Source organism: Mauremys mutica, chromosome 6 (assembly GCF_020497125.1).
Source record: "Mauremys mutica isolate MM-2020 ecotype Southern chromosome 6, ASM2049712v1, whole genome shotgun sequence".
In the NCBI taxonomy this organism is placed as follows: domain Eukaryota; kingdom Metazoa; phylum Chordata; order Testudines; family Geoemydidae; genus Mauremys; species Mauremys mutica.
In genome coordinates, this window is record NC_059077.1 from 94,300,411 (window position 1) to 94,320,503 (window position 20,093).

The 20,093-nt window shown below is 40.4% G+C and overlaps 1 protein-coding gene across 6 annotated transcripts in view; it reads right to left on the reverse strand.

Moving 5' to 3' along the window:
• The window catches only part of CARNMT1 (carnosine N-methyltransferase 1), a 38,463-nt gene extending 20,198 nt beyond the window's left edge, over window positions 1-18,265 (reverse strand). For 3 of the 6 annotated variants that reach the window (XM_045020520.1, XM_045020519.1, XR_006580289.1), the window contains exons 1-4: window positions 18,054-18,265; window positions 15,137-15,332; window positions 13,928-14,091; window positions 1,584-1,724 (exon numbers count right to left, since the gene is read on the reverse strand). In XM_045020520.1, the coding sequence (XP_044876455.1) occupies window positions 1,584-1,724; window positions 13,928-14,091; window positions 15,137-15,332; window positions 18,054-18,265 (713 nt within the window). Of the gene's footprint in view, window positions 1-1,583; window positions 1,725-13,927; window positions 14,092-15,136; window positions 15,333-17,579; window positions 17,703-18,003 lie in introns of those variants that run through there. The other 3 variants (XM_045020522.1, XM_045020524.1, XM_045020523.1) reach the window with 3 other exon arrangements.
• Window positions 18,266-20,093: the final 1,828 nt, after the last annotated feature.

Here is a 20,093-nt window from a genome sequence, read left to right on the forward strand (position 1 = left end):
AATACAAATCTGAACCAAGTGTTTGATGGCAAGCATGTCCACAGAGGGATGTGATTTTAATTACTCATTAATAGTCCATATCAGTTTAGAAGTATGCAAGTGGTTTGAGTAGATGCTCAAGGCAAACAATTAGATAGGATTTTAGTATCCATCAAAAACTAGCTATATTACCAGCATGTTTTTGAAACTTAATTTTTTTTTTTTCAAAATGTGATAAACAAGATATGGACAAAGGAAAAGAGAGGAATGCTATCTACACTTTAAATCTAGATATAATCCATACGAGTCCATTTTACTAAATTAAGCACCAGGGTTTGTTTGTTTTTTTAAAAGTCAGTAAATAAAAACGCAAGTACCAAAAGAGAAAATATTGAATGATAAAAAAATGGTTAGCAACTCACTTCATATGTGAAGCTTTTATAATCTTGCTGGAACAGATTCTGAATTTAGAACTTCTGCAGTGAGATCTTTCTAAATGAAATTTAGAGCATTAGCCAGAAATTGACTAAAAATGGCACCAGATTCCTGCTCATATCATTTTTCAGATAATGTACTGTTGGAGATAGCTGGTGAGGTACAAAACAGAAAGCAGCTTGACACCTGGATAAAGAAAGATTGGAGCACTCCTGATTCAGTATTGTTTTGACTTGTCAACTGAAGATTAGTTATGAAAATCATTCTATTCTATATAGGTTCTTACACTGCGCTCATTAACACACAAACCGAGCGCCTTCCAGTAGTGCGTTCAGCAACATGACTAATATCTGTCATTAATGGAAAATGAACATGGGACATCAACGTGTCATGCTTCTAATTACACATGGTGTAATGCTTATAAGATAATGTTTCTGATCATAGCCTCACTTAAACTTAACATTTATAGTGGATTCTACCGCTGTGAACCTATGAGTAATTAGAAGGTGTAAGCAGCTGCTAGATGAGAAAGCTTGCCTAATAAGTGTTTTGATATTTTAATAGCAATGAGGCATCTATTTATAAATTTTTCTGTCAAACAACAAAAAATGTATACATAAAATTAAATAAATACTTTGGAAATTTGCCTTAACTTTTAGTAATAAATGCAACCTATTTTATTTTTATTTATAAGTTTTCTTTGGTGCTTATCACCATAGTATCAGAACTCCTTGAACATATGAATCAATTTATCCTCAACATCTCTATGAGATGAGAAGTACATCCATTTTACAGATTTAAAACAGAAGCACAGAAATTATATAACCTACTCAAGCTCAAACAGGAAATATGTGGCTGAGCCCAGATCTCCTGAGTTCCAGTTCAGTGCTTTAACCACAAGGCAATTCTTGCTTCTACAATCTTTATGACATACAGGTATGGATATAATAAATTTCCAAGTCAAATTTTGGAATAATCTCCCATTCCTCCCTCCTACCCTCTTCCAGACATTTACATAAAAGCAAGAGATCTAAAAGATGTGGTTACCTAGATTAGGGATTTTGGAATTTATTTTGATTGGTTATTACTTTGTTAAAGGATTGGTCACTGATCTTTGCCTCCCTAGTACATACAGGTTGCAACCAGCAAGTAAAATATAAGCTAAGTACCTGTTGAGTACAAAATTAGAAGAAAAGAGCATAAAGAGGCTCCATTCATTTCCTTGGCAAGCATAACCGAGCATAGCTATTTCCCAGGCCAATCTACCTAGCCCAGCACCAGGTACCAGGATATTAACTTTGGAGAGATCCCTGCAACAAAACAAAAATAGTAGTTAATCCTTTATCCAATATGTCTTAATAGAATGTCTATGGGTCTGGCTAAATACTGTGGTTTTCATATATTTAAACAGAGATAATTCAGTAAGAATTTTCATTTAAACGTTAGGATTTCTCTGTAGACAAATCAGACTTGTTGTGAACAGGTGCCCCGGGGGGAAAAAAACACTATAACAGAATAAGTTATGGAATCTCAAGAGTATTCTTTTCTTTCTTTTTTTTTTTTTGCATATTAAAAAAATCTATAGGCAAAAACCTGATTTGTGAAAAACAACATTCACACCGAATAAAAGGTAAAATAATTCACACTTAGTTGTGGTATAATACAAAATTAAAAGAGAGCTATTCTTCAAATAGTTTTCTTAACTTTTTAGACCATCCCTGTAAAAAACAACTGTATTTGTTTGTAAAGGTGACATGCAAAATTAAAAAAATGGGTTTGTGCCCCATGCCCCTCCCTCCGCTTCTCTGGATGCACAGTGACAACCTATACTTAGTTTTTAAATATTAGAAATTCAGGTCTTGTTTTACCCTAAAAGAGTGCTTTTCCTTAAGGACTACGGACAACTGCAGACCTAGTAGAAGCAGCAAAGAGTCCTGTGGCACCTTATAGACTAACAGACGTATTGGAGCGTGAGCTTTCGTGGGTGAATACCCACTTCGTCGGATGCATGTCATGCCCACGAAAGCTCATGCTCCAATATGTCTGTTAGTCTATAAGGTGCCACAGGACTCTTTGCTGCTTTTACAGATCCAGACTAACACGGCTACCCCTCTGATACTTGAGACCTAGTAGAGTTTGACATCAGAAACATAAAACAAATAAAATCATATGAATTGACATGGAAGTATTCAGATGATTAAAAATTGTCTGTTGATATATTTAGCTCAAATACTTTTTTTTACATTCAGCACCCCCTTTGATTATGGATTGGACAGCTTTTTCAAACTTTATTTACATCACTGCAGGGAGTCTACCATAAAAACAGAAAAGCTAAGACTTGATATTCCGGATGTTTCTAGAAAAGAACAAACAGACAAAAATTGAGGGAGGAAGGAAGGGGGAGAAAATTTCAGGCCTCTTTTATATATTATAAAAGCAAAAAAAATAGTGTGCACTCAATTTCTTCCTCCCCCTTTGCAAGTTACCTTTAAGTCAAGAAGTCATTACATGGATGTAACTAAGACTTAAAAATCGCATCCAACTGGTATGCAGGACAACACAACTCCAATTTTCAAGATGTGGAAGTGGGAGAAAATTAAATGCAGTCTTCAGAATATTGAGAACCAGGTGACCAGAATGGGCACAAAGAGTTGATGTTTCCAAAACATAAAGAGGAGTGGGGAAAGTCAGCTAACTTTGGAAAGACTGGCTTTCAAGAGACAAATCAGAAGGCAGCGAAGAAAGTGCTGACCAGCTTTAAAGATTGTCTTCTTTAAAAAAAGATCATGTATGCAGTGTAATTATAGCCATGTTGGTCAGGTAATATCTTTTATTGAACCAACAGAAGTTGGTTGAATAAAAAATATTACATCACCCACCTTAAAAAAAAAGTTACAAACTCATTCTGTGACACTTGTTCCACTTCAGGTGTGTGCGCTCAGTGCACTGTTGGAGAGTTTCCCCTCAGAAGTATCCATCTGCTGCCCTGCGCTAATGCATGGTGGTATACTGGGTGGAGCCATCCCAAATCTACTCACTTCCTTTTTACTGGAGAGAATGATATGGAGGGTGACACATGGTAGAATGGACATATGCAACATATATCCAAGAACAACAGTTACGAAATAGGTTAATAACTGTTTCTTCTTCAAGTGACTGCACATATCCATTCTACTTTAGATGACTCACAAGCAGTTTGATCCCACCTCCTGCTTGGAGCCTACCTGAATAAGGACTGGAGGACCACACACCCAAATATGGCATCATCTCTAGATTGCTGAGTCTCAACAATGTGAGGTAAAGGTATACATTGAAGACAAAGTTGCTGGATTTTGAATTTTCTTTGATCAAACCTCTTCCTGGGGCATTAACCACAGAGCATCCAGGCTGTCAGGTGGAGGACCTGAAGGTTGGGGAGGAGGCGGTGACTGTGGTCCTGGGAGACCAGGTCTTTATCCGGTGGTAGAGTCAGCGGATCTTTGACTGAGAGGGATAGCAGAGTGGAAAATTAGCATTGCTGATATCACACTGGAGCTGTAAAACTTTGACTTGGGCATGAGCCTGCCTCATTTTCAACAATATTCTTGGTATGAGTGGGAGTGGAGCAAATGCATACAGGAGCACACTTGCCCAAGGCAACAGGAAAGTGTCCGTGAGGGACTCTGGACTGTGACCTTGTTGAGAACAAAACCAATTACACTTCCTGCTGACTTATGTTGCAAAGAAGTCTACATAGGCAGTCCCCCACAGCCACAAAATGGATGTGGCAATGTCCTGATGGACAGACCACTCATCATGACTGGTAAATGATCTGCTTAACCAGTCTACAAGACCATTCTTCACATTTGGAATGTGAGAGGATCTGAGGTTGATTAAAATTGGTGATGCGCAAGTCCCATAGCCTGAATGACTCTTGGCATAGCAGAGTCAACAAGGTCCTCCTTGTCTGTAAGTACATGTAGACTTCTCTTGATATGAGGAAGGAAGACTTGACAAACTAGTCGAATGGCCCTCAATTCTCCGACGTTTATTTGCAGAGTTAAATCCTGTGTAGATCATAAAACTTCTGTCTGCAGAGAACCCAAGTGAGACCTCCTACCTGAAGGCAGAAGCATCTGTAACTAGGGTTAAAGCTGGTTGAGGAGAAACAAATGGCACCCCAGACATACACTTGAGGGGTCTGTCCCCCAGCCCAGCGTTGCCAGAATTTGAGTGGGCATTTGCACTACCACTTCTAGAGGGTGATGATTTGGCAAGTAAACTGAAGCCAGCCATCCTTGCCATTTCCTGAGATGGAGCTTGGCATATGCCCCAGAAGCCTGAGGCAATTTCATATTGTCATGGTGGGATGACTCTTCAGGTCTAAAAGGATGGCCAACATCATCTGGAATTGTAATTGAGGGACAAATGTCTTGGCTTCTGCAGAGTCCAAGACTACTCCTATGCACTTTATTTTTTGCACTGGAGACAGGACTGACTTCTCTGTGCTGATAAGCAACCCTAGTGTATCAAAGATAGACTGGATAACAGTCACGCTGGATAGCAGCGGAGTCTTGGACTGGCCTCTCACCAACCAGTTGTCCAGATAGGGAAAAAAACTTGAAATCTTGATTTTCTGCAGAATGCCACCACCACCGCCACACAGTTTGTGAACACACCTAGGGAGCTGAACAGGCCAAAGGATAGGCATGCAAATTGATAATGGCATTGGTTGACCACAAATCTCAGGAATTTCCTGGGGCTCTGATGTATTGCCACATGAAGACATGAGTCTTTCAAATTGACGGTAGCATACCCATCTCCAGGGAAGAGATAATGGAAGACAACATGACAATGTAAAACTTTATCTTTTTCCAGAGAGGTCTGTTGAGCTATCGCAGGTCTAGTATGGGTCTGAGGTATCCTTTTGCTTCTGGGATCAGGAAATAGCAGGAATAAACTCCCTTTTCTATGAGAAACTGCGGAACCTCCTCTATGGCTGCCAAATGGAAGAGAGATTGCACCTCCCAAAGCAGAACTTCTTCATGAGAGCGGTCCCTGAAGAGAGACTGGGAAGGGGCTTGGATAGGGTGACCAGACAGCAAGTGTGAAAAACCAGAATGGGGGGGTGGGGTGGTATATAGGTGCCTAGCTAAGACAAAGCCCCAAATATCAGGACATCTGGTCACCCTGTGCTTGGAAAAGGCGGGACAGAAATTAACTAAAGGGTATATTTTAATTCCACTGTACTTAAGACCCACTGGTCTGCAATGATTTGAGACCAAGCACTTGAGCAGGTAGATAGCAGGCTGGTAAACAGAGGGGTAGGACCGGCTGGCATGATGCAAGGTGCTATACTGTCCTTGACATAAACATCAAAATATTTGCTCAGAACTCCTAGTCTGTCTGGATGAACTAGAAGCTGTTGCAGAAGAAGGGGAAAGTCTCCAATAACCTCTGTTCTTTTTCCTTGTTGGGTCATGTTAGTGAGGAGTGAAAGCAACTAGTGATGTGGCTCCTGAGGACAAAACTGCTATTAAATGCCCAAATATCAGGCTATACAGCCTGTCAGTCTGCTCAGAGAACAGCGACAACCCTTCAAAAGGAAGGTCTTGTATAGTTTGTTGGATCTCGAGGGAAACCTGGCAACTGGAGACATGAACATCTGTGAATCATAATGGCTGATGCCGTGACCCTACCAGCAGAGTCGGCAGTGTCCACCCCCACCTGAACTGAGGTTCTAGCCACTAATTTACCCTCTTCAACAAGGCAAGAAATTCCTGTCTCGCATTCTCTGGCCATCTGTCTCTTTTTAATATACCGTACCCCAGAAGTTGAAGTCATAGCACCCTAATAATCCCTGCAGTTAGCAATCCTGAAATGCAGGCCAATCATTGAATAAAGCTTTCTGCAACGGGTCAAGTTTTGTAGCAGCCCTTGACTGAAAGGTAGACAGCTGTTGCCCTTGGTGCTTTCTCATTGGCAGCTGAGACCACAAGCAACCCCTGAGAGAGGTGGGTGTAGAGGTGCTCAAACCTTGGAGAGGGCTTGACAAAGGTCTGGCTGGGATCATTTAGTTGGGATTGGTCCTGCTTTGAGGATTAGATGACCTCCTGAGGTCTCTTTCAACCCTAATCTTCTATTATTCTATGAGGGTACATGATATCTTCGCTCATTATGTGTGTGTGTGTGTGTGTGTATATATATATATAAAGAGAGAGAGATACCTATCTCATTGAACTGGAAGGGACCCTGAAAGGTCATTGAGTCCAGCCCCCTGCCTTCACTAGCAGGACCAAGTACTGATTTTGCCCCAGATCCCTAAGTGGCCCCCTCAAGGATTGAACTCACAAACCTGGGTTTAGCAGGCCAATGCTCAAACCACTGAGCTATCCCTCCCCCCACTCTGATGTAGGGGAAGGAAAGACAGAGTCTGCCACAGAACCCTGGTGGGCTCCAAGATAGCTACATTACTCAGCGTGCCACCCAAGAAGGCCTAGCAGTTGCTAAAATGTCAATCAGCTCGCGGGATGACATGCAATACTCTTTCACCTGGATATCCAAGGCAGAAACCACCCTTTTTTAAGAGGTCCTGGTGGGCCCTATAATCATCCGAAACCACTGCCTCATCAGGTAATGAAGAGGCCAAAGCCATAATTGGCTGAGGTGGAGCCTCCTCTGGCCTTTCAAAAGGAGAGTCACCTGAGCAATGTCTTCCTGCATGGTACTGAGCATCATACTGGGCATGGACTCCTGGTTCTGAACACCTACTTGATGTCACAGAAGGGGGCGGGCATGGAGAATACTCAGACATCAGTGGGAATCCCAAAGCGTTGCAGGATGGCCACTGATAAAGCCCAGGAACTCAATTACTTTTGGCCCATGGATCCCTATAGGTTGGCCTGAAAGGGCCCTACTGTGCATACAAGAAGTGGTAAGCCCTCAGAGGGAAATGGCAAGGTACATGACATGACTGTGAGACGTATGAGCAGACCTTTTAGTCTGAAGATAAATCAGCCTCTTCTGACCAACAAAGGCTGGGGGGCTGATCCTGTCGGTGCCTGTTATCAGCACTGGGAGCCTGCGGACGACAGCACTGGAGAAATCATCGCTGGCTTTCCTCTTCACAGCACTGTCTGATCAGACATTCAGATATCAGGAGGTGTCCACATTATTGAACACAGTATTGTAGTAGCTGGCAAAGTGTGACCTGCAGTTGTTGGTACAATCTGAAAGGACATCTGTACCATGAGCAACACCGGTACCTAGAGGCTGAACAAGTCCCTTGTCGCAGCAAATGCCTTCTGAGTTGATGGCACAGGGATAGCCTCTAGTGGGTGGGTTGAAGCAGACTGCACCAATTAGCTCAATGATGCCATTCAGGGGACGGTCTCAATAATGCCTGTGCAGGAGTCAATGGTCTCAGCTTCAAATTGACGATTTCCATTGTCTGCATGCCTGCCAGCCTTCAGTACAAGGGATCTCCTTTTCACTGATGTTGAGTCCTTGGAGGCCAACTTGCAATGTTTCTTTCTCAGCTCTGAGGAAGACAATCAGTGCTGGGACTCAGCCAATAGAGGTGGAGCACTCCTCACTGAAGCCAAAATGCTTTGGCACCCATTCGAAGTAGGAAGTCTCTGAGATGGTGGGAGCAGAACTGACTATCAGGAGAAATTAAAGTCTGGCCTCTCTGTGTTTCTTGGTTCTAGTTTAAAGTCCCTGTAAATTTGACACCAATCCCTGACATGCAACTCCCCATCACACTTCAGGCAACTTGGGGGAGGAAGGTGTCTCTCACTAGCACTGGTTTCTTGCAGGAGTGGCAGGGCTCGTATCCTGGTGACTGAAGCATGCCTTGGCAATGGTAACAGTACTCAGAACAGGAACTGAAGTGTTTAAAAAGATAAACACTAAAAAGAAAATTTAACTATCACTAACACTATAAACTACTAACCTATCAGTGCCAGTAACAAGGACTGGGACTAAGGCAGAGATGATGTACTCTATCCAAGAACTAGAGTGGTGGTAATAGAGATTTTGAGGAAATTCCTTGCACCTAAGTGAATGAGCTCTAGCCAATGACTGGACTGCTGTTTGCTAACTTTTAAGGGTTAAACATTTATTCAGTTCTTGGATCGTGAGAAATTGATCTCTATGTGCCATTGTACAGATGGAGAGAGATGTCATAAAATGACAGAGAGGATAACATGAGAAAGCACAAATCTAGTTTGTGGACAATACGCAGGATAAAGTGAACTCTCTCAGTGCATTTGTTTTCAACCTTCATCATGTTTTTGCATAAGAATTATTGTGAGTTACAACTTACTGAGACACAGAAAGATGTTTTTGTATTATTATTTGTTATCACTAGTAGCTGTGTGATGGAAGCAATGATCAGAGGTCTGGACCAATGATGCTGAGATTTTTCAAGGTTCTGGAATTAGGAATGTACATAGGCAAATATAAATAAAAAAAGTGCATTACATGTACAGGAGGACTTTATTTTGTGCAACATTTATGTTTTCAAGATGTGTTGGCTATTTTATAGACAATGAGCCAGATTCTAAGCTGATCTTTTCAGAGGAAGCACAGAACGCAAGATACAGCTCAAGAGGACTCGGGGGGCAGAGGTGCTTTTACTACATCCTTTCATCTCCTGGATTTTGAGCTGCTCAGGATACTGGAGTGACTCCCAGAATAAGAGTATATGTCCCACCAATGAGGTTGCTCTAATTTACAGCTGCCAGTGGAGTCATTCTGCATCCCAGAATTACAGGTATAGTGTGTCATCAATCCCTCTCCTGCTCTTTGCATCTCCACTCTGCCACACAGCATGATCCTATAATGGGGGCCATTTAGAATGGCAGTAGAGGGCCACATACATTTGCACCGCACTGAAGGAATTACGTATGGGCCACAGTGAGGGCTGGAATCTGGCCCAATATGAGACTAGAAAACAAATGATGATATGATACCTGAGTTCATGGAGCTATAAACGAGCTGTCAATGTGGCCTGGGCATTTCTTAAAGAGAGAAAATCTGAAACCAGCTATGTCAGATCCTCCTGTTCATTGTCTAGACAACTGTGCTACCTTATAGAACTCCCACCCATTTTATTCTTAACAATGAAGTGCGTGAACCAATACAAATGATTCTAACTAGGTAATGCATGTATAATTCTAGCAAAACAAATTTTAAAAGAAACTAAACGGTGACTCATTGTATCCTGACAGTTCTCATACTGACAACCGTTCAACTTTGTGTATATATTCCCCGACATTTGACATCTAGGTGAATCTGTTGACAACACCAATCTCGATAGCATTCCTTAAATAACGAGGAGTCCTTGTGGCACCTTGGAGACTAAATTTATTTGGGCATAAACTGTCACAAGGACTCCTCGTTGTTTTTGCTGATACAGACTAGCACAGCTACCACTCTAAAACCATTCCTTAAATGTAATTTTCTAGGTGAGAGGTCACATTCATACCAGAGTTTCATCCTCAAAGTGCACTTAGAGCAGGCCACCATAAAAGAGAATTCCAGGAGGACACATGGCCATACTTAAAAGTTTAAGAGTTATTAATCTGTATATAGTTAGATAACAGTCCCATTTTCTAAGTCTAGCCAGAAGTTTTACCCATTGGTGTGATCTCAAGATCCTGTGGCTGCTTTTCCCATTAGAAGCAAAGAAAAAAAAATTAATTTTCAGCTTCCAACATCTCTAAGATTCCCACTTCCCAACCTTCTATAACCAACTCTGATGGGAGAAGGGGAAACACCATCTGCCCCATATTAAACAGCAAGAGTACCATAAACACTGCACTCTGCTCAGATGGAGCACCTTGCATTCCCTTCCATATCTTAACAACTTGATTCCTCCTGTGAAGGGAAGCAGCTGCTCCCCACCAACATCCAAAAAGAGGAACCAGGTTAGTAATATCCTTTTTTGCCATACAAGTTTCTTTTTCTACAGAGTGGGCAAGGATGTTGCGAAGAGAACACTGCACGTAAACTCCAAAAATAGATGAATGTACAAAATGGGTACTACTCTGTACTGCATCTGTTGCCCCAAAGAGGCATGATATTCTGAAGCCAGAGGGCTTCCAGATTCTAGCAAATAAACCATACTATATACTAAAGAGAGAAATAAATGTATTATGTAAGCATCACTCACATTTCCATCATTGAGTAGTCTTTTAAACATAGCAAATTCTTTTAAATTACTATAGTATGCATTAAAGAAATCCCATGTATAGTATTAAAACATAGAAAAGATGTTTGTACTTTTATTTCACAGAAACTCAGCTGAAGTGTAACTCAGATATGATTGAGTGGCCTAAACTGAACCAATGGTTAGATTATTTTTAGTGACAGCTAAAGGGACTAAAAACAATGCCAGACATCCAATTAGTATTTTAGAACAAATATCTTGGTAATATAGCTACTAGGATGGAAGTGATATCAAATATTTTGTCTGGTAAGTGAAAAGAAATAACCCTTAAAACCAGCATGTATCGTTGTCAACTGAAGTCAATCTATGCCAGGATATTGCTTCCTACATGTACGTGTAAAGTTTGACTCGAGTTTGTTGATCACAAATCAAAGGTTTTGACTTTTACCACTTCAGGCATACAGTGTTAAGACCCTGAAACACAGCTAGCTTTTCCATGGCCAGATTAAAATTTTTCAAAAATTTTAACCTGAGTTCTGAGGGTTAATTTTTAACATTAAGACCATTACTCTTAAAATTAGTTGAATACGATCCCTCCTTTAGCTCTGCATTGGAGACACATCTGTACAGAAACTTCAATTAACTTGCAGTGGCTGATCCCATTTCTTTATTTATTTGTGAATTTATTCAGTGCATCTGTTCACACTCAACCAATATCTTTATTGTATTTCTAAACTATGGTTGGCCACAGTTATTTTAAACTACTAAGCAGTTTATTCTGAATATGTAACTGTGAAGAAACCATATTTTCCTCTCTATCAAAGCCATTTGACATAAAAACATTAGTCATGGCTCCACAGTTAAGGTTTGGGTGAGTTCTGCATTTGAAACAGAGATTTAAGTTGCAGTATGAATGAAGAAGACAATGTATCTTCCCCAAAATTAAAACTCTTTTTCAAAGTACAGAATGAATAAAAAGTTTTAAAATATTTTTTAAGCAAATGTTTTTCACTATTTACCAAATTTAACATACATGGACTCATAAGTAACTGCTTTCATCTGTGAGTTACAAGTCAAAAAAAGATTTAAATTTTCTTTTACATCATTTTTCCTGCTAAGCACAGTGCACTTAAGATATTTGAAGTGAAAAGCTTAATAAATATTCTCCACCTTTCATCCAATTTGGCTTTCATATAGAAAACTGCTTCAGAGTTGCCACTGCAAATTCAGTTACAGGAACTGCAAGTGGTTTTGGGAGTGACACACCAGCATAGCCTGTATACAAAGCAAAACTAAAAGAGGGATTCCATGAAGCCAAATATAAAAAACTTGTTAGCCTTTAAGACAGATTTGTCTGACACAGAGGCTCACATTTCACAAGAAAAAGCCACTGACAATATTGATGCTTGAACTGCACTAACATACCTATGAAATTTAGAACCATATAATAATGCATAAACAACTGCAACAAAGGGCGACTTTCTATGTTTATCATTTTTATGAGGGAATTTCTAAACAGAAGATAACTTTACTTAAATGTATAAAAACTAAACTTACTGTACCTTTTCTATAAGAGAAGACATTCCTGAATGTCTTGTATCTAACAAGGGAAGAGTATTCAAGTTATATTTTTGAAAGTGCTATACAAATCTCATCCTCCAATGAAATCTTAGTGGGCTAAGTCAGTGGTTCTCAAACTTTCCAGACTACTGTACCCCTTTCAAGAGTCTGATCTGTCTTGTGTATCCCAAATTTCACCTCCCTTAAAAACTACTTTCTTACAAAATCAGACATAAAACTACTAAAAAGTGTCCCAGCACACTATTACCGAAACATTTCTTACTTTCTCATTTTTACCATATAATTATAAAATAAAGCAATTGGAATATAAATATTGTACCTAAATTTCAGTGTGATACTTGAGCCTGTTTTTCATGTCTGAAGCCTGAGCCACAGGCAGCAGGGCTGCAGCATGTAACTTAGCTTCCCGGGGCCCCCTGTGGCATGGGGCTCCAGGCAACTTCCCTGCTTGCCACACCCTAACGCTGGCCCTGTACTTGCGATACCTTTAAATCCATCCTGACATTCCCCTAGGGGCTGCAACCCCCAGCTTGAGAAACACTAATCTAGATGAGTTGAATATGTGTACTACTGGTTGAGAGCCACCGGGCTAAGTGTTGCAGTAACATTTCACCTCAAGACAAGTCAAACCAAAAAAATTTGCTGATCTCTGTAGCTTGGATGTTTGACCGCATCAAAAACACTTTGCTGTCTGTAATGGTCAGCAGCATCTACTGCGGAAAACCAAATGACAGGTAGCAAGGAATATTTATAGGCCAGGTTGGAGGTGAACTGTTTGTACTATATGAGGGAGTGATTGGCTGTAGCAAGCTTAGGCTCTAGCCAGAGCTATCAGTCCTCACTTTTATAAACACCAAGTTCACAAATTAAATTAAAACATAAGTGTCAATACTGGCCACTGTTTTTCCTCTTTAAGTTTAAAAGTGAAATTATATATATTTATGACAATTACACCGATTTAATAAGTAACTAAATCATTTATATTTATATTCTTAGGAAATGGATTTCATTAATGAGTAGTTTTTTTGTTGTTTTTCATTTTTACTACTATATTACTTTTGGTAAATAAATTTGCTCTTTTTAGGTTGTTGCCATATCGGCATTCATCCTACAGACATGCCTCACTTTTTGTCAAGTCATTTATCAAGATACACACACAAACATGAGAATTTTACAAGATGCATTGTATCTTGTGTCTGAAATCAATATTAGGCCTGAACACTTGTAAACAGGATTGCAAATGTAATAAAGCTATAATAGGGGTGATAGGAACCTTTTACTCCTTTCCTCTCTCACCAAGAATAACCACATTTTACTTCCCCTTCCCTTCGAGAGTTCATATACTATGGCCTCCTCTTGAGCTAAGGCAAGCTGGACATGGATCCTACCACAGCACTCTCAGCAGCTGCCAAACTGGAACTTTGATTCCTTGTATTGTGCTGCTGTAGAATCACTAGGCTTAACCATATTACAACTTTTTGAACTCACATAATAAAAACATATTTAGACCTATCAATATTGGCCCAAAGAGAGACAATACTTAACTCTGTTATTATTTCTAGGTTTAACGTTTTGTATTCTACTGTACTTCCCCTACCATACAAGCACTTTTTGTTTATGCAATTAACCCAACACTATTTGCACTTATTTTAAAGTATTTTTAAATTCAAGCTTTTTTTTCCCCAACCAGTCTCTACAAACTTTTTACAAGTGGCGTGCAACGTGGAAAGCCTATATATTTTCTCTTATAATAAATCTTAAAAACAAAGCACTATTTACCATCTCTCTTTTGGAAAGTTCTTTACAATTTCATTAATGATTGGCTGGTAGCAGGAATCTCTCTCAGGTTTCCCCGTTTCACTCCAGTCTCTTACAAACTGTTTCAAAGTGGACTTTAATTTATCCATGTCAAACGTAGAGGCTGGCACAATCTTCCCATTTTCCTGATTAAAGGGCAAATAAAAGTTAGACAAAAAAATAAATCCAGAAAGTTAAGATGTCAAACAACCTTAGCTTTGAATACTGAAACAGACATGCTGTAGCAGCTATATGGGTGGTTTAGGTTGATAAAGCACTCGCCTCTCACCTCTGGGACCAGGGCTCAAATCCAGCTTACAGTCATATATGAAATGAGTTTGGTGGTATCAGCTCAGCCCTCAATAGACCAGGGTCCACATCACAAAATCAATATATAATATAGCATAATTCAGCACAACTGGTAGTCCTTATTCAGGAAAGGACAAGGGGTGAGCTAGTATGGAGACCGAACAACCTCCCACTCTGAGAGGGAGGTCCCTCCAGGTCATTGATGAGGCAGCATGGAGAAGCTCACACTGGAGCTGCCCAGAACTGTACCCAGCCTATGGATACAAAAAAAAAAAAGAAGACTTCAGTTTCCGTCACTGCCAGTCCCTTAAGCTTCATAAGTGTAAAACGTAATTTAAAAAAATAGATATGGCATACTAAAAAAGGTAGATCACGTATGGGGGGAAATTATGATAAAATTGTACAGAACTATAATACCACAAATAGTTAATTTACCTAAAACACATAGGTGATAAAGAATGTTGTAAACTAATGTACTAGAAAAACACTATTTATGATCAATGCAGCCAAGTGAAAGGTCAACCTTAAAAAAATAACTTGGGTAGAGTTAGAACTCCATTGGAGTTCTATCATACTGATCTGTTACTAAGAGTAATTACTGATACTTGCCATAACAGATAAGTACTGTTCTCCTGAGTGATTAACTGTACCTCTATATAGAAAAAATAGCCAGAGATGCCTTTATTGAAAAACTATACAATATAATTCATCAGGCCTATAAGACATGCAAAGGTTGGGGGCAAGGTAATTAAGCAAATATGAATTCGTAAGGGGAGGGACAAAAGAAATGGAAACCTGAAATGAGAAAAAGAAATATAAAAAACTAACAAATGTACAGAAATTTTTACTTCTGAAATATGAAAAGAGTCCAATTTTACATACATCTTCTCCATATTCTTTATTTTCAAACATATGTTTGCACTCGTTCACAATGGTCTGTAGGATCTCTTGGTTATGATCAATGCATTTCCGAATCTTGTCCAGATGAAGAAGAAATTGAGGAAGTAGGTTTTGTTGGTTAGCTGGGAGGGATCTAAACTGTCTCTCTGTTCTGTTCACTTGCTCATGCATATTAGTTCTAGAAAATAAAAAAGTTAAGGTCTGTCAGTATTTAGCTTCAACTATAAATGCAAAGAACCCACATTTGAAGATACCCCAGATTACAACTATCATAACTTCTCCATCTTTACTCAAAAAGCTTAGATCTCATTTCACAATAATCCTCTAACCAAGCCAAAAAACCTCAATTCCTAAGAATTTTATAGAGAATGTGGTTATTTTAGACAGCAAATTATGAAGCTGTTATCTATTCCCAGATCTGTGCATGTTAGCATCACCATCAATGGCACTGGTTCACAAACCAAAGTCTACGTTGGTTTTAATATCATTAGAAATTCACGGAAACAGACTGATTGGACAAACGGTTTGAAAATATCAAGCTTTTAACTGTGCATTGAAACAGTAAAGAAAATAATATTAAAAGAATATACACTATGCTGCATAAGATACAAGGAACTCACTTCACTTTTAATATCACTGTACAGATCCTGTAAAGACTTATTCACATGCTTACCTTTTCACACTGAACAGTCCAGTGAAATCAACAGAACTACTCACAATATGGAAAAATAAGTATGTGGATAAATCACTACACAATTGAGGCCTTAGTTTTTTACCTTGAACCACTCATTAACAAAAAAGTTAAGTATGAACACAAATTTCATTGTAACTACATAGGATAATGTTGCTGTTTTCATTTTAAATTCTAATCTGTACACAATTTTCAAATCAATATAATTTAAGGATATTCTATAGCAAGTTTAAGAACATAAGAATCCACATACTAGGTCAAACTAATGGTCCACCTAGCCCAGTATCCTGTTTTCTAACAGCTTCAGAGGGAACGAATTTAAGAGGGCAATTTATCGAGTGATCCATCCCATCGTCCAGTCCCAGCTTCTGGCAGCCAGAGGTTCAGGGATACCCGGAGCATGTGGTTGCATCCCTGACCATCTTGTCTAAAAGCCCTTGATACACCTATCCTCCATGAATTTATCTAATTATTTCTGAACCCACTTATACTTTTGGCCTTCACAACATCTCCTGGCAACAAACTGCACAGGTTGACTGTGCATTGTGCAAATCTGTAGCTATTAATTTCACTGGGTAACCCCTATTTCTTGTGTTACATGAAGGGATAAACGACACTTCCTTATTCTCTTTCTCCACACCATTCACGATTTTAGATACCTCTATTGTATCTCTCTTCTAAACTGAACAGTCCCAGTCTTTTTAATCTCTCCTCACAGGGAAGCTGTGATACCCCTAATGATTTTGTTGCCCTCCTCTATACTTCTCCACTTCTAACACATCTTTATTGAGATGGGGTGACGAGAACTGCATGCAGTATTCAAGGCATACCACAGATAGATAGATAGATATAGGCATTAGGATATTTTCTCTTTTGTCATTTATCCCTTTCTTAATGGCTGCTCAGACAGTCATGTAGACATTCAGTCCCCTGAATTAGAACTTACTTCATTCACAGTTTACATGGGTATCTAAAACCACTCATTTCATATTTCTATATTCAAGCATTTGGATTGTTTAAGAGACACCCTTTAATTTCAATAACCTTGGTACAGGTTTATAAAAATAAAGCTATTTGAAACATGTTTTATTGACAAGTTATTAAATATGGGGCTCATTTCAACTCAATCTGGTTAAAGCTCTTTGAAAGGAATTGCAGAGGAGGTGGTCCTATAATTTAAGGATCATGTCTGGTACCTAACATTGTTCAAACGAGACAATTGCACTATAATGGCCCAAGTTGTTAAATCAGTCAATTGAAATATAGGAAGTATAATGTGGATCATAACATCCCAACTCTGTTTCATGTATTTACACTTGCTAAAAGGTTCTACAGTGACAGAGCACATGCGATTTCCAAGATAATGTCACAAGCTTGGCTATAAACAGTTGCTTTCTCTAGATCATTTTTTTTTTGGTTAAAACTAACGGATGTTTCTCCTCTGTTCTACACATTTGGTAGAAAATTATTTTTCAGGCTTTCTACTCCAGCTTATTGTTTTTTGAAGGGTCATAAACCACTATTCTGGTAGGAAAACAAGCTCAGAAAGTTAGTTATATCCTTCAACGTTAGTATTGAATACAATGCTGTTAACAGGCCTGTTTTTCGCAGTGTTTGCATAGTCTGTAAAGTTCAATTTCAACAGTCCAAAATAAGTGTTCATTAATAATTATATACTTTTACATTTATTATCCAAACTCAATCAGGTTCACTTTAAAAAACAGAAAAACGTACTGCTCACTTCATCTCCCCTAATTAAGCAAGTTTGCCTTAAGGGGAAGATATGAAGACCCTTCAACACCACTTCAAGTATTTCTCCAGCTAACAAAGAACCGGCTTGACCGACATGCTCTGCTATCACTTCTGTACATGCACTCAGCTCCACTTCTAAATAATTTTCTATTTCCACAGTTATAAGAGGAAAACTAGAAAACGGTCATGGGGGGAGAGGGATGAGGAGCGCGCACACACCGGTGGCCGGGGTGCATGGGAGGAAATGGGCAGAAAGGTTACACAGGCAGTGATTTCCTGGCTCCACCTGGCTGGTTTCTCGGGCTCAGGGCAGGGGAAGACCCGGCCTGGGAATTGGGTAGGGGGTCTCGTCTCTCAGCCTAAGGAGGGAGCCGGCCAGGGTCGGGGTCTCTCGGGTTCAGGAAACCTGGGGGGGCGGCGGGTCTTTGGTCTTCCGCGGAGCAGGGTATCGGTTACCCGTAGTATCGGAAGGCGTTGATGATTCTCCGGAAATGCTCCCCCTCCAGCCGCTCCTCCTCCTCCTCCTCCATCCTGCTCACCGTCCCCTGCTCCGGCTGCTTTCGCCTGAGCCGCTCGCTGCTGAACGGCACCTCCCCGTCGTCGCAGCCAGCCCGGTCTCGCCACGGTCGCTGTTCCCCCCCATCCTCCTCCCGGCGCCCCCGGAGCATCGCCCTGACCGAGGTGCGTCCTTCTCGCCTCAGGGCCGCGGCTGCAGCGGGAGCTGCGCCTTCCAGGACAGGCCGCACGCGGCCGACAACTCCAACGCTGTCCCCGCCCGCTTCCGGCACCAGAGAGGCGCACGCGCCCCCCCGAGCACTTGCTTTATAGGACACGAGGACACCGCCCTCCAACGGCGATCTACAACGGGCACGGCCCGCGCAGCCGCAGAAGAGCCCGTCCGACCCCTCCTACCAGCTAGTGAGTGATCGTGAGACAATGCGAGAAGAGAAGAGTCAACGGCCTAAGCACGGACTGTCGCGGGGGGAGGGGTCACCCCTCCCCTCTACTGGCAGGGTCCACCTCTGCTTCTTCACAGTGTGTCGGAGACCATGGGGGGGCTGGAGCAGCTGGACCTGGCTCTCACAGGCCAGACTAGCGTGTAGCACGGCCCCAGGCAGGGGGAGGTAGGCGACAGCAGGGAAAGGGGCAGTAGTTTGTAACGGGGGGGGGGGGGGGGTGGGGGGGGAGATGAGTCAGTGGTGGCTATTTTTCCATTGAAAAATACGTTTGAAGCGATGCCATATCTATCTGTAAAGAAATAGGGGGCGAGGGGGCAATTTCCCCCTCTCACCATGAGTGGCCAAGCCCTTGGAAAGAGCTTGGTTGGATACCCTATACCCAGATCTACAGCCACTCTTTTCTGAACCTGGGTACTATATAATTCTTAAACATTAGTGCTAATAAAAAATTTAAATCTGTATTTCAACAACACATACATTGTGATAGGCACTATAACACTATTGGCCTCTGCTCCTTTTTAACTCCCGGGCAGCTTTGCTGTTAATTGCACAGGAGGAAGGCCTGTCCTGGAGCTGGTGAGTCCTAAGGATGGACCATAACACAAAAAAAAGTAAGAGCAGAGAGTGTGTGAGGAAGGAGTCGTCGTGATTATATTAGGTGGTAATGAGGATGGTGAGGGCCAGGCACAGCAAAGTCCAGCGTCTTGTTTAGATGAAAATGAAAGATATCTCTGGCCACTTGTTCTATTTTATATTAACTTTAATATAACTTTATATTTTTAGCACTGTAGGACTTGAGCTCCTGCAATAATACAGCAGAATGCTACATGTTACACAAATGATAGTAAATGATACACAAATGATGTCTTTTGGGATATTATTATAGCATAGATATATTGAAAAAATATATAAGAATATGCAGGGGTACAGAGGTGTGTAAATAAGATCCCTCAGATACAGAAAATCTGAGAATAGAAGGCAGATAACCTTAACTGAGGTTGGAGTTATAAGGGTATCTAGTTTAGAAAAAAACATCATCTATTGCAGTAGCCCTCAACCTTTCCACACTACCGTACCACTTTTGCAGGAGTCTGCAATGTCTTGCATATCCCAAGTTTCACCTCACTTAACTACTTGCTTACACAATCAGACTAAAGTGTCACAAAATACTATTACTGAAAAATTGCTTATTCTCATTTTTACCATATAATTATCAAAGCAATTGGAATATAAATATTGTTCTTACATTTCAGTTTACAGTATACAGAGCAGTATAAACAAGTCATTGTATGAAGTTTCGCTAGTTCTCTGTACTGACTTTGCTAGTTCTTTTTATTAGCCTGTTGTAAAACTAGGCAAATACCTAGGTGATTTGGTGTACCCCCTGAAAGATCTCTGCGTACGCCCAGGAACATGCATACCCCTGTTAAGAACCACTGATCTATGGTAGAATACATTGCATTGTAAAGATATCTTTAAAATACAGCTCAAATTTATAAATGTATCAAGGATCATTGCTCTTAAGGATTTAAAGTTA